At 39.5% G+C, this 13,799-nt stretch overlaps 1 protein-coding gene across 3 annotated transcripts in view; it reads left to right on the top strand.

Annotated features, from left to right (window-relative positions):
• ZSWIM6 (zinc finger SWIM-type containing 6) overlaps positions 1-13,799 on the top strand; it is a 113,026-nt gene that overhangs the window by 88,228 nt on the left and 10,999 nt on the right. The window contains exons 5-11 of one of the 3 annotated variants that reach the window (XM_086479249.1): positions 1,028-1,207; positions 2,775-2,951; positions 3,244-3,390; positions 6,583-6,711; positions 8,576-8,581; positions 8,915-9,175; positions 13,207-13,342. In XM_086479249.1, the coding sequence (XP_086335375.1) occupies positions 1,028-1,207; positions 2,775-2,951; positions 3,244-3,390; positions 6,583-6,711; positions 8,576-8,581; positions 8,915-9,175; positions 13,207-13,342 (1,036 nt within the window). Of the gene's footprint in view, positions 1-1,027; positions 1,208-2,774; positions 2,952-3,243; positions 3,391-6,582; positions 6,748-8,575; positions 8,582-8,914; positions 9,176-13,206; positions 13,343-13,799 lie in introns of all 3 variants that reach the window. The other 2 variants (XM_086479251.1, XM_086479250.1) reach the window with 2 other exon arrangements.

The raw sequence follows: 13,799 nt of genomic DNA, 5'->3' as shown, positions 1-13,799 counted from the left end.
AAAAGCATACTTGAATGTGAGCATTTTATTATCCTGGAAGAACCAGCTGCATTTTTACTTTTTTTTCAACCTGTCACGAAGATTGCATAGTTTAAGCATGTTCTCCAAATCTCTTGTTAGTGTATAAGGCATGTTCTTAATGAGCAAGTGAACTGCTGCTAAACAGTCCTTTCAGATGTCTTCATGCTTCTGTCAAAGTTCATGCTGGTGAAGAGACAGCTGACTTAAGAGAAAAATCTTCCCGTTTGAAAATTGTGGCTAGATACCCTGATGTATTTCTGCCTGCCCTGCTATATAGTCTCAGGGACCAGGCTCCAAAGTGATGGTATGTGTGAAATGTCAGCGCAAATGAGCTTTTCATTTGAGCTCCATAAACAGAAAATGTAAAACGAATTTTCTAGTGTAGCCAAATTACTGAGTAATTGCAATAACAATATCTTATTCCTGCTAAACTGCACAGAACCAGTGTTTACTGGATCTCTGAGACCCAGACGTATTTGGGAATGAGTTACATGATCAGCAGTACTTCTGCTGTGTTCTGAGTGTGGAAGTGTATGTTTACAAGATACATGTCTTTTTAATGCACTTCTTCAGTTCCTGTAATGTAAAGCTGGAAGATACACAGTTCTTGTTTGTAGAAAACATTTGCTTCTGGTACAAAAATTAGAAGAAAATCTTGGGTCATTTCCTGCTGTAATTTTGTTTGAATTCTTGTTTGGTTTTGACTGATCTTCCTGTCTGATGAGCCATACATTGTGAACTCTGGATTTTCTGATACAAAAGACCTGTTAATGCCTTTTAATTGAGAAGGTTGACTTGGTATGGTCTTTCAGCTGCTTCAGGTGGGCCATGCCAGCTCCAAGATTCTGTGTCAGGAATTCAGTCTGCCTGGTGTTAGTCATAGCTGGGAAGCAAGCAGTGTAGCCTTTGAGGGGAGAAAAAGTGTTACAGTATAGAAGTTTACAATTAGTCATTGGCTACTGAATTTTTAATAGAAAAGATAATTTAGCAATTTTTTTAAAATCAGGTGCTCTGTGGATGTGTATAGTCTTAAATCCCCACTGCAAGTTGGAGCAGAAGGCCAGTTGGCTAAAACAGCTGAAAAAATGGAACAGTGTGGATGTTTGTCCCTGGGAAGATGGAAACCATGGAAACGAGCTGCCCAATTTAACCAATGCTTTGCCTCAGGGTGCAAATGCTAACCAAGGTGAGCCTAAACATATGCACTGACTGCAACATATAATATAACCTCTATCTTATATACTCTAGCCTTGCAGAATTCAGCACTCTTTCCTGTGACAAGTAACATTCTTGTTGAGGATTGACCATCCAAAATTATTTTCAGTAATACTATCCTTGCAGTAAGGATAAATAGATGGGGTTTTTGTGCTGGGGCTGCAATGTTTTCAAAGCAATTGTTTATGTTAAGTCTTCTAACTTTTCACTTGGTGCTTCTAAATATACGTTGCATGAAAACTGGATGTCCTTGAAGTATGTAATTGTAAAAGCCTGTTTCTTTGCTTGACTATAGTCTTCTGTTCCTTCTGGTGTTGGGGTTTTTATTTGGTTTGCAGTTACAAAGCCTGTTTAAAGAGAGATCTGTTGCAACTGCATTAAACTTGTGTGTGAGAAACTAAAGCAGCTCTCAGTGGGGTGTGCTCTGTATGTGCAGTCGCCATTGCCAGGTGTGTGGGGGGGCTACAGAGGCAACACTGCCGTCTTGGAGAGGAGGTGTCTCTTCTTACTCGATATCATGCTTTCTAATCGAAAACGTGATTATCAAATCTGACAAGCTTTGTCCAGTCCTCTTCAAGCAAAGATGACTACTTTGCTAGTAACTGGGGAAGATGCAGGATATTTACCTGAGAAAAAACCCTCATAACCCTCAAAAACCTTCAGTATTTTGATATGTATTTCATGTAATTGTGATGAAATTAAATGCTTGGGAGGTGGCAGATTTGGACTTAAGTGGGTTTTTCCTTTTTTATTTTTCTTGGAATTTTACCTCCAAAGGAAACAGACTTGGTTCCTTTTTAAAGCTGACAGCCAGCCGGTGACAGAAGTTAATTTAGCATGTAACTACCTACTAAGAGGTGTTTTGCTTTCTGTGTCTTGTGATGTTCAGCCCAACCTGGGCAGGGTAGTGGTAACTCTGACACAGCATCTCAGTGTTCATAGATAGAGTGCCTTGTCAACAGAGTGGTTTTGCCATAGTAAGATGTCCAGTAAGGATTATGTCACTCCCATGGCCTTGGTACCTCACTTTCTTTACAGTATTTGTATACGTTTATGACCAAAAAAACTTACACAGGTGCTCAAAATTGATGTCACTTCTCAAAGAGAACAGCTTGAAGTCTTTTGTGTGATATTTATCCATCTCTCATCCTGGCAGCTCTGGATCTGAGGAGGAGAGAAGCTGGGGATGCTTGAGTAGCTGTGTGCCATATACTTTCTAGTTTTTAGGGCAGTTCTATACGTGCTGTTGAATGTCCTTCATCTCTAGCTGTTCCCTCTGCAAAGTCTTGTTTAGCATCAGCCATGCTGGTTTGTAGAGCTCTCTGAATGCACAGTGGATGGCACACTTTGCCTAAGTTGTTGGGTAATAATAGGATGTGAAATGTCATCTGCGGACTGCTCTGTGCAGAGGGGGGCAAGGCAAGCTGCCGTCGGTTAGGGGTTGGTGAATAGGCAGAAGACAAGAATACTGTGAATGACTGATTCACATATGAATGAGTAGAAGCTGATGCAGCTTTCTGAACTTGTGAAAATGACAGATTCATCGAACAGGCCACATCGGACGGTGTTCACTCGAGCCATTGAGGCGTGCGATCTGCACTGGCAGGACAGCCACTTACAGCACATTATCAGCAGTGACCTATACACCAACTACTGTTACCATGACGACACTGAAAACTTGCTCTTTGACTCTCACGGGTGGCCCCTCTGGCATGGTAAGTTGCTAAACCGGAAAGACGTTTCCATGACTTGGTGCTTTGTTCGTTTTCTATGGCATTATTTTTGGGGGGATGGTGGGGAGATGAATGAAAAGCCTGGCAAAAAGAACAGAGGCTCCCTTGAAATGCTGGCTCAGTAGTCGTCCTTCAAGTCTCTCTTGCATAGTGTTTTAAAAAAAAGAAAAAAACCAACCCAAACAAATAAAAAAGCCCTTTTGAGTAACCTAGCAAAATGGGCTATTGCAGACATGGAAGCATTGCTATTCCTCAATTATTTTCTCCATTCTAGAACACGTTCCTACAGCCTGTGCGAGAGTGGATGCATTACGATCTCATGGATACCCACGAGAAGCACTGAGACTAGCAATAGCTATTGTTAATACGCTAAGAAGGCAGCAGCAGAAACAGCTGGAAATGTTCCGGGCTCAGAAGAAAGGTAAATGTGGGGAAGAGAGAAGGGCAAAGGATGTTTGAGGTGAGGTGACGACAACACCAGACTGGGACTTTGCATGAGAAAACCAGTTTTGAAACTAAAGTGAAAGAGGTGACTTTTAACTCTTCAGTCCAAAGATCATAGTGGTAATGTTACATTCTGGATGTCAGAAGTTTTCTGTAAGCTGGGTTGCAAGCTATATAGGGCAAGGGCTCTGTTCTGCCTTCTGCAATGTGTCTGGCATGATGGGTCCTTTATCCCAACCAGGGCTTTTAGTTACATAGTGAAAATAGTTACACTATGTAATTTACAGGTTTTTAAACAGTTTTACATTTGGCATGTCAAGTGTTTAAACTTTTTTTTTTTCCTCTGACAACCAGTTTAGCTGAACAGTGTATTTGTGAGGTATAAGCCTAAAGTTGACGTTGAGGGTAACAACGAGGTAAAGCCTGCACTACAGAAGTCCATCAAATTTGGCAGTTTGTTCCGAAAGAGTCTCTTATAATGCTTAAAACTTTAGTGTTTCTGAAGAGAGGTGGATTACTTTTTGGTTGCTTTGGGGATTTTTTTGTTTATTTGTGTTTTGGTTTGGTTTGGGATTTTTTGTGTTTGGTTTTTTGGTTTTTGTTTTGTTTTTTTGGTTTGGTTTTGGTTTTTTGGTTTGGTTTTTGGTGTTTTGTTTTGAAATAGTGGTTTTTAGAAAATGTTCTGTGGTGCTCCTCTGATGAGCACTACCCCTGAGTTTTTTGGGTTCGGTTGTTTTTTCATTTTGGGTTTTTTTTTGTGTGTCCTTTTGGGTTTTTTGTTTGTTTGTTTTGAAGGAATGTTCTCCTTTGATACGGTTTCTATTCCCTGTGGTCGTTACTACCCAAAAAAATCCTACACTGAACTTTGTTAGTTTGAAGAGGCAGTGGAAGAAGGGATAGCTTTGTGGTTAAACAATGCATGTGGAAAAACTGGAATTACTTTCTCAGCTGCTACAAGAATTCCTTAATTCAAATTTTATTTTAGATCTTTGTTGCTACTCTTAACTATATGTATCCTTATGCATTGTAGGCAAAAATACCAGTGTGAAGTCATATGTGTAAATTTTTTGAGTGTGTGTGCAGGTGTTTCCCCAGAAATAAGCATTTAGAAGACAGGCTAGACACCTGACTGAAAAAAATGTAACTGGCAGTTCCTATGTGCCTCCATTTTTTTTTTTTCCCACAGTACCCAAGGAAGAAGGGTTTTTTGATTGCTATTGTGGATTCTGGATTTGAACCAGACTTAAAAGCACTTTGTATTATTACTTAGGATAATTTGCTTTTTGTCATGTGATGTATCTATCTTAACAAGTGTTGCTGTAAAAGCTTTGCAGCTTTTCTAGCTTCTCAGACGCAGGGGGATGGGACGGGTTGGGGGCGTAAGAAGGGAGGGCCTATGTCAGTGTGAGTGTGCTTATGTGTGTACATACCAACGTCAGGTGTAACGGGTCTGCTGTAAGTGCGCTGGTCGTAGTACTGCTCCTTTTCATTTCCAGTTGCTAATGCAGTACCTAGACTTTCAACGCTTGTGTGAAGTTCCTTTCCCTGTGGGCAGTTTCTGTAGCTGTCAACTAATATTATGCTATTATAAATAAAAAATGGAATGTATGAAATGTGATCCATCCTCCCCTGAAACAAAGAAGTTTGTCGTTGCTATGTTGTCACTAAGTACTTTTTTTTTTTTTCTCCTCTTATATGTGGAATTTTTAAAAACCACTGTTTTAATACGGCAAAATGTGCTGGTCTTTTTCTATAAGCAGATGAATTCTGCAGCAACAGTCCAGCTTTAGGTTTTAGTTCAGCAAACACCACATGCTTCTACTTAGCTTTTATTCATGTGACCAGTCTGATGTCCATGGAACCACTTGCGTGATTTAGTTAAATGTCTGTATGACTGGAGGACTGAAGTGTTTGTTTGGCATGACATGAGTGAAGTTTGTAAGCAGGCAGTAAGAAGTCACTGTGATTAATCCTTTCTGGTAATATTACTTGCTTCTGCCTGTTGTCTTTAGTACACGCTATTTGCTAGTAATACAATTGCTTGTTTGTTTTTCATACTACATATCAGTGGATTATTTTAAAAAAGCCCCCCCCCTCCTCCTGACAGTGTGACTTTCATTTTGTAGCCCCACACATTTAAATAGGCAAGAAGCAGGATTTTAAACCTCTGTGATAAATACATATGATTACTCAGAAAGATCATGCTTTGTGAATAAGGGAGAGCTGAGGCAGGTACAAGTTGGTGCGTAACAGGCAGAGAAATAGAGCATCCGTAATGGCTTGTTACACAGTTTTTAAGTGATCTCATACTGTGTTCGATCTGTCATAGTTCAGTCATGTGCATGTGTCTAGGAGGAAAAATGTTGGGAGTTGGAGTCAAATGGGAGCTGTTGCCATAAGGCTCTTAGTTAAAAAAAAAAAAAAAAATATTTGGGGAATCGCTAAAATCTGTTACCACAACCACACTTCCTTCAATTCACTGTGCTAAATAAATTTCTCATGTTCTAACCAAATGATGGGTGAGGGCTACAAAACAAAGTATCCATGAAGGTATTTGTTGACTGAAATTTTAGAATGACAAAAAATGCACTTGGTCTACTTAAAGAACAATTTTTTTTTTTCTTGTATACCTCATTTAAACTTTTTTTGGAAGGAGCTGTCATTCTGAGTTTATTACTTCAATAAATATTTGGATGCAGGATAAGCTCATATTTTATTTATGAAATTGGAACATCTTTTAGAATATTCTAATTTCTTTCAGTGCCATCAGATTAACTTAAAGTGTAAAAATGATAGTGCATCTTTTTGAGTGAGGAAACTGTTGTGACTATTTTAACAAAAAAAGTCTTTGCTGTAGTTTTTCAGCAGACATTTTCAGAAGTTACTGGTATCAAGTAAGAGATTTCAAAATTTTTGACCCCATAATACATTTTATTAGTTCTTAAAATGTTTGGCCTTCATTCTTTTTCTTTTTTCCTCTTTTAACATATTCACAAAGGGTAATCAATTCACCCTGAAGGATACTATTTTCTCCTTCTATGCAGAAGCTACTGGAAATATTTTAAATCCTGAACTGAGAGCATTTTAATGAGTTTAGTTTTATAGTTGTTTTGAGGGGCTAACATGTGCTCTCTTTCCCTCCCCCCTCCCTCCGTCTTTTCTGTCACAGAACTTCTCCACAGAGGGGTAACCTCAATAACGAATCTTGAAGGTTGGGTAGGACACCCTTTGGACCCTATTGGCACTCTCTTCAGTAGCCTGATGGAAGCCTGCAGGGTGGATGATGAGAGCTTCCATGGTTTCTCAGACTTCACGGGTAAGGCCAAGCAAAGGGAGCAATCTTCTATACGTCTTTGTTTACCAGAGGCATTTTTCTATCTTGCCTTTCTTCATCAGCTTCAAAACCAGTGTTTTTATAGTATAAGAACTCACATTTGCATTCCTTGAGAAAACACAAGGGAGAAAAAAATGTTTAAAGTAAAATATGAAATAATTTAAAAATTACCAGTTACTCATTCTTGAAGACAATTCCATATTTCACACTTGAAATAAAACTGAATAAGACTATAGCAGCAACCCTCTCCACATATATTGCTCTGTCCTCTTTCTGAGAAATTTCAGGAAATCACAGGATTGCAGAATTGCTGCGGCTGGAAGGGATCTCTGGAGATCATGAAGTCCACCTGCTCTGCTCAGAGCAGGTTGCCCAGGACTGTGTCCAGTTGGGTTTTTAATAACTCCAAGAATGAACAGTCTACAACATCTCTGGGCAACCTCTTGCAGTGTTCAAGCACCCTCGCAGTAAAAAAGTGTTTTCTTGTGCTCAGATGGAATTTCCTGTATTTCAGTTTGTGCCCATTGCCTCTTGTCCTGTCACAGGATACCACTGAGAAGAGTCTGGCACTGTCTTCTTTACATTCTCCCATCAGATATTTATACATTTTGGTAAGATGCTCCTGAGCCTTCTCTTTTCCAGGCTAAATAATCCCACCTGTCTCACTCTCATTATATGAGAGATGCTGCAGTCCTTTAATCATCTTTGTGGCCCCACACTGGATCTGCTCGGGTATGCCCATGTACTGGGGAGCCCACAACTGGACACAGCACTCCAGGTGTGGGCTCAGCAGTGCTGAGCAGAGGGAAGGGATCACCTCCCTTGACATGCTGGCAACACTCCTCCTGACGCAGCCAGGATGTTATTGGACTTCTTAGCTACAAGTGTACATAATACTTCAAATTGGTGACAAACCACCATAAATACATGATCTATAAATTATATGAATTGGAAAGCAGTGTTGCAGTATCAATACATAATTTAGGATAGGATGTGTACACCCGTTTTAATTTTGGTATTTGCTTCCGAGGAGCTTAACTGAATAATTCCTTCCTTGTTATCAGTCTCTTTCCACCTCTTTGGTAGCTTTGCAGCACCACCTGTGTGGACAGAAACTGAATTCATCCATCTCCCTGCAGGTCTTTTGTACGCTTATCTGCAATCATCTTGTGGGTTTGCCTCAAAACTCCTTTTATTCAAATAGATTTTCTTCAATAAATGTCTAATCCCATATCCACCAATTCTGGAAGAACTTTGATTAGAAGCAATCGGAAATCAGATTCTTTAGAATTATTAAAAAAAAAGAAAAAAAGAAAAAAAGAAAACCAAAACAACCCAGGAAATAAAAAATGTGTGGTGAAAAGTAACTTGCTTTTACACACATATATGCAATCTACCAAATGCATTCAGCATTCCCATTTGCTGCAGCTGTCCGTCTCTTTACATCTGTCCATTATAACTTTTCGTTACTAAATTAGACTGTAAACTGCTACAGGGTGGAATATCATTTTATTATATGATGTGTCTGTGAAGTGCCAGATGAATCGGTAGTACTCTTTAAAGCAATTTATGGCTTGGTCTGTTTGGAATTTACATGTAATCTTTTCTAAAAGTAACACTTCTACTGTTAATAATATACATTTTAATCATAAATACGACTGTAACAAAAAAGCCTGAAAAGAGTGCTAGCAAACAGAGGATGCTTTAAAGTTGTGGAGTTCCCAGGCCTATTGGATTTGCACTATCCTAATAGTTTAAACCGAATATTATGCAGATATATAAGCAGCTTTTTATTCCTCTTACACATCAAGGCCTTAAGGAGATACAGAAATGAGTAGGGAAAAAAAATTTAAATGGATCTTCCAAGTCTGGCCTCATTAACACAAAGCTGGAGAAACTGCCTTTCTCTAAACAGTACAGTTTAAAAAGTAAAACTTCTGGTTTTGAGTGGGTTATTTAAAACCTAATTGTTTTGTGTATTTTTGCCATGTAGAATTGGATGGGGTATTTCAGATTGGATCATTGGATTTTGAGATTTCACTAGTAATTTAAATCATTAAAAAAAAACAGTAATACAGAGAAAGCATTTGTCTGTGTGGAATTCTAGGCAGATTATGGGTTGGAACAAATTGCTGATGTATTTTTCTTTCTATGTCACCCCTTACAGAGAACATGGGGCAATGCAAATCTCTGGAGTACCAGCACCTGCCTGCACACAAGTTCTTAGAAGAAGGGGAATCTTATTTAACACTGGCTGTGGAAGTAGCATTGATAGGGCTGGGACAGCAACGAATAATGCCAGATGGCTTGTATGCACAAGAGAAGGTTTGTCGAAATGAGGAGCAGCTCATTTCTAAGCTACAAGAAATTGAATTGGATGATTCTCTGGTGAAGATTTTTCGAAAACAAGCAGTCTTCCTATTAGAAGGTAGCTCAATATAGATGCTAACCGCTTCTTTAAACTGTCTTCACTTGCACAAGCACACAGAGCTAGTATTCCTGTGGAAACTGCCTTACATAATTCAGATTTTTTTTTTCACAGAATCGTGGAATAGTTTGGGTTGGAAGGGACCTTTAGAAGTCATCTAGTCCAATGCCATGCAGTGAGCAGAGACATCTTTAGCTAGATGAGGTTGTCCAAAGCCAACCTGACCTTGAATATTTCCAGGCATGGGGCTTCTACCACCTCTCTGGGCAGCCTGTTCCAGTGTCTCACCGCCCTCATTGTAAAATATCGCTTCCTTATATCTAGCCTAAATCCTACCCTCTTTCAGTTTAAAACCATTACTCCTTGTCGTATTGCAACAGACTCTGTTAAAAAGATTGCCCCCATCTTTCCTGTAAGCCCCTTTTAAGTACTGAAAGGCTGCAACAAGGTCTTCTCAGTTCCTTCTCCAGCCTGAACACCCCCAGGTCTCTCAGCCTGTCCTCACAGGGGAGGTGCTCCAGCCCCCTGATCACTTTTGTGGCCCAACTCTGGACTCGCCCCAACAGGTCCATGTCTTGGACTCCGAAGCTGGATGCAGCACTGCAGGTGGGGTCTCACCAGAGCAGAGTAGAGGGACGGAATCACCTCCCTCGACCTGCTGGCCACATTTCTTTTGATACAGCCTAGGACACTGTTGGCCTTCTGGGTTGTGAGTGCACACTGCTGGTTGATGTCCAGCTTTTCATCCACCGGTACCCCCAAGTCCGTCTCAGCAGGGCTGCTCTCAGTCCCTTCGTCCACCAGCCTGTATGGATACCTGCGGGTTGCCCCGAGCCAGGTGCAGCACCTTGCATTTGCTCTTATTGAACCTCATGAGAAACCTAGAACTCCAGCAAAATTTTGTTTCCAATCTCTTAAAAAAATCAAACATACTTAGATATCACGTGACTGTAGAGATAAGGCATCTATTGACCTATAAGACTTTTATTTTAATTTTGATTACATTTTGGTTTTTAGATTTGTTTCTTGTCATAATCTTATTGTATATATCCTGATATAATATCCCATATAATGTCCCGTATAGATCTCATAGTCAGTATCCTGATTATACAATCCAGGCTCACGACTAAATAATGTAGACTTCAGTTATCATCAACAGTTCTTTGGTAGCAAAATTCGAAGTGTTCCTTGTATTCTGAAAAAGGGACTGGCAGCTTTGTAAATGTTCGAAGGTTTTTACCTCTGTTCCGAAGTGAAGAGCTCAGAACACTCACTTAGAATTCCTGGGACAGAGATGTAACATTTTATCTGTAGCAGTTAGGAAAATGACTTGCCTTTTGGAGTTTGTATCATACGTGGTCAAATATTGAGGCTTAAGGCCTGGTCTTATGACTAAATTTTGATGAAGGCAAACAGTTGGTGTTTGGTAACTAGCTGGTGTGTTACAATAAAATCTGTACAAAAAAGTGCGTGCTTTTGCCTTAGCTTTTAAAAAGGCTTAACGTAGCACTTGTTCAGAGACCCTCATGTTCGGAGAGTAGTCTCATGGGTTCTGAGGTGGTCTTTCTGGGTTTTGGCTTTCTAAGTGGAAAAAAAAAACTTTAGAGGAACTAATTGGCCAAAGGCATGGTCCAAGTTTTAAGTGCTTGCTCAAGGGATGGTGTGGAGTGTGGTACTGCTCTGGGTAAGTTGTGAAGACTTAAACAGCAGTCAGGTTCTGCTTTCTTTCTGTAAGACATTTGTCTTTTAAAACTTCCTCTTTAATTGAAGAGGTACACTAAGTTGTTTAGGGCTCTCAGCTTTGAGTCACTATTTTTACCCAGATCCTTCAAGACTTTGGTACCTACTGATGGTGCCATCTGAAACTGCGGAGAAGCTGCACCATGGGGAGAGCTTCCATTATGGTGTGACAGTACTGCTGCTTTATGGTCTTTGAATAAGAACAGCTGCTTTCTGGATCCAGCTATTAACCACGATACAGGGATCCTATGGATTGTAAAATCAATTTGCTGCATCTGTTTACTGGTAGGGACACTTTATGAGGAAAAGGCAAGATTTCTCTAAAGAGTTCTCTGATAATTCTAGTTTACTACTTTGATCACTGAAATTATTTTAATGTTTTCTTAGAGTAGTAGACAAATGATCATAGCAGGAAATCTGCTAATGTAACTACCTGTAAAATTGCTGTGGCGAGCAGCATGCAACAATAGTCTTGCATTACTGTGCTGAGAAATCTGGCATTCCTGCCATAGCTTCAGTTTACTCCAGCTTAGGCAGAAGCTGCTAACTCACATGGAGGAAAAACTGCAGTGATTTAAGATGCTAATCATATCGATTGTGTTTTTATAGTTAGTCCTGTAGATATAATAAAGAAAGCTTAATCCAATATTAAGCTGATTTCTATGCTGTTAATGCGGATTAATGCATGCTGTATGTAGCTACCATTTGAGTGCGTGGGAAAGCGGAACACAAGACTGTTTTGCAAGAACTGTTCTAATTTTTTGCTTGACTGCTAAGTTAATGGCAGAATATATTTTCATATAAATGCTTTGTCGTGTATTCTTCATGTCCTAACTGAGTTTCTGACTGGACCACCAGCTGGCAAACACAGATGAAATGTCTTCTTTCATTGAAGCAATGCCAGCTAGTTTTGAATGGCTTTCAACTTCATTTTGAATGATTGAGACACACTGTTACCTACTAAATCTTCGTTGACATTTCCTTTGTAATCAGCCCCAGTCTTCAGAAATGCCCACCTATGGAGCTCAGAGTTTTTTCATGCCTTGTGATTTTTATCTTCACACGTTGTGCTAAACCACCAGTCAGAAAAACTGTGCCTGAGCAGCTTGGCTGTTTCTCATCTGTTCTCCTTGTCTGCTTCAGTGTAGAGCTGGCCATGTTAGTTTGAACTGCTGCTGGAAGCAGTTTAAACTACACACATGACTCTGCAGTGAAGAAATGTGCTCACATGGTCATTCATTTATCCATCCAAGTGTGGTGTGTTGGATTCTCTAGTAGAAGTAGTAGTAGTAACTTCTGGGACTGCTGGCTGCTATCTGTGCAATAATAGTCCAATAATAGTTAATATAAGATTCTTACCTGTCTTGCAGAATTTAATGCCTGAACTTCTAGTCTCTGAAGTAAAAAACCTGTTCAACACTGTTCCTGTTAACAAGAGTAACATTCTTTAAGGTTGCAGGAGAAGTGTAAAAAATAGGATTCAGGTGCATAGTGAACATTCAGAATTTGTCAAGGAAGTAGTTGCATTTAACTTTGTTGTTGTCACTCTTGATGCTGCTGTTGTGATGTTGAAATACTACACTGGCTGCACTGAGTGTGAGCAAAATCTATTGCCTCAACAATGGGGATAGTTTTCCCACAACAAATACAATTGTTAAGATCATGTGGCTAAAATGGACTAACAAAGCCAGCTTTGGTGCAAGATCTGACCTAGTCTGCTCTGGATACCAAGTCCAGACCAAAGAGTTATTTGAATGCCTAATGTCAGGTGAGACATTCATAGAGATCAAGTGCTGCTGTGGTGATTGGTCATGTAACTTCAATTGAAGATAGACATTTTTCCAATGTAACCACTTTTTTTTTCTGGTGGATTTATAAAGCAGTCACGCACCAACAGCAAGCATAGGGATTCATGTGCACAGTGTTACTATGTGGAGGGAAAGCTAGGATTATCACTTTCTACTTTTGCGTACCATAGGCTTCCTGAATGAGCCTAGAACCACCCTGTCATTTTTATGTGCACTGGTAGTGTGCTAAATACTATACAGTACTTTGCAGTCTGTCTTCTTGTCTCAAAGAATATATGGTATTTAATATACTTGTAATACATTATATGTATGTGATATATGTGTAATATATTTCACAGAAATATCAATATAACTTTACCTTTTGTGCAGCAAACTGTGTCTCTGAGTACTGATTCTAACTGAAGTTATAGTGAATATTTTTAAAAGTCCAGAAGTTGGGTTTTAGCAGTATGTAAAGATTGACATTCTTTTTCTTTCCTGCAGCTGGACCATATAGTGGCTTAGGCGAAGTCATCCATCGAGAGAGTGTTCCAATGCACACATTTGCCAAGTATCTCTTCACCTCTCTCCTACCTCATGATGCTGAATTGGCATACAAAACTGCACTGAGAGCCATGCGGTATGTTTTCACGATTTGTCTAGAAAAAGCACAAGTAGCGGTTGCGAAAAGGGGAAAGAGCTTGGTAATCAAGCTCTAGTCTTTTTTTCTAAAAGAAGCACCCTTTAAGGGGAAATTATTTTGGTTCTGCCATCTGTAAAATCAATTGATCTCTGTGGTAACTGCAGTTTAGTCATTTATAAATATAAAATTAGGTTTATCTACAAATGTAAAATAGCATTCTCTGTTACAAATCCTTCTAGAATCCCATTCTTGTGCGACATGGTTTTAAACAATGACAGCTTCAGCACATGCGTTCTCTCACCCATGTGGTTGTGTGCGTGATGGTATTGGTGAGGAAATGTGGAAAGAGGCATCTCACCATCAGTCTTAGGATTATCTACTTCTTAGCCTGTTCAGTAGGACTATTTGTTCCACTGGCCTTCTTACTAAATTAACTCTCAGTGATAGATTTGAA

This window comes from Leptosomus discolor, chromosome Z (assembly GCF_034619465.1).
Source record: "Leptosomus discolor isolate bLepDis1 chromosome Z, bLepDis1.hap2, whole genome shotgun sequence".
NCBI lineage: Eukaryota > Metazoa > Chordata > Aves > Leptosomiformes > Leptosomidae > Leptosomus > Leptosomus discolor.
This window is presented reverse-complemented; position numbering and strand designations above follow the sequence as displayed.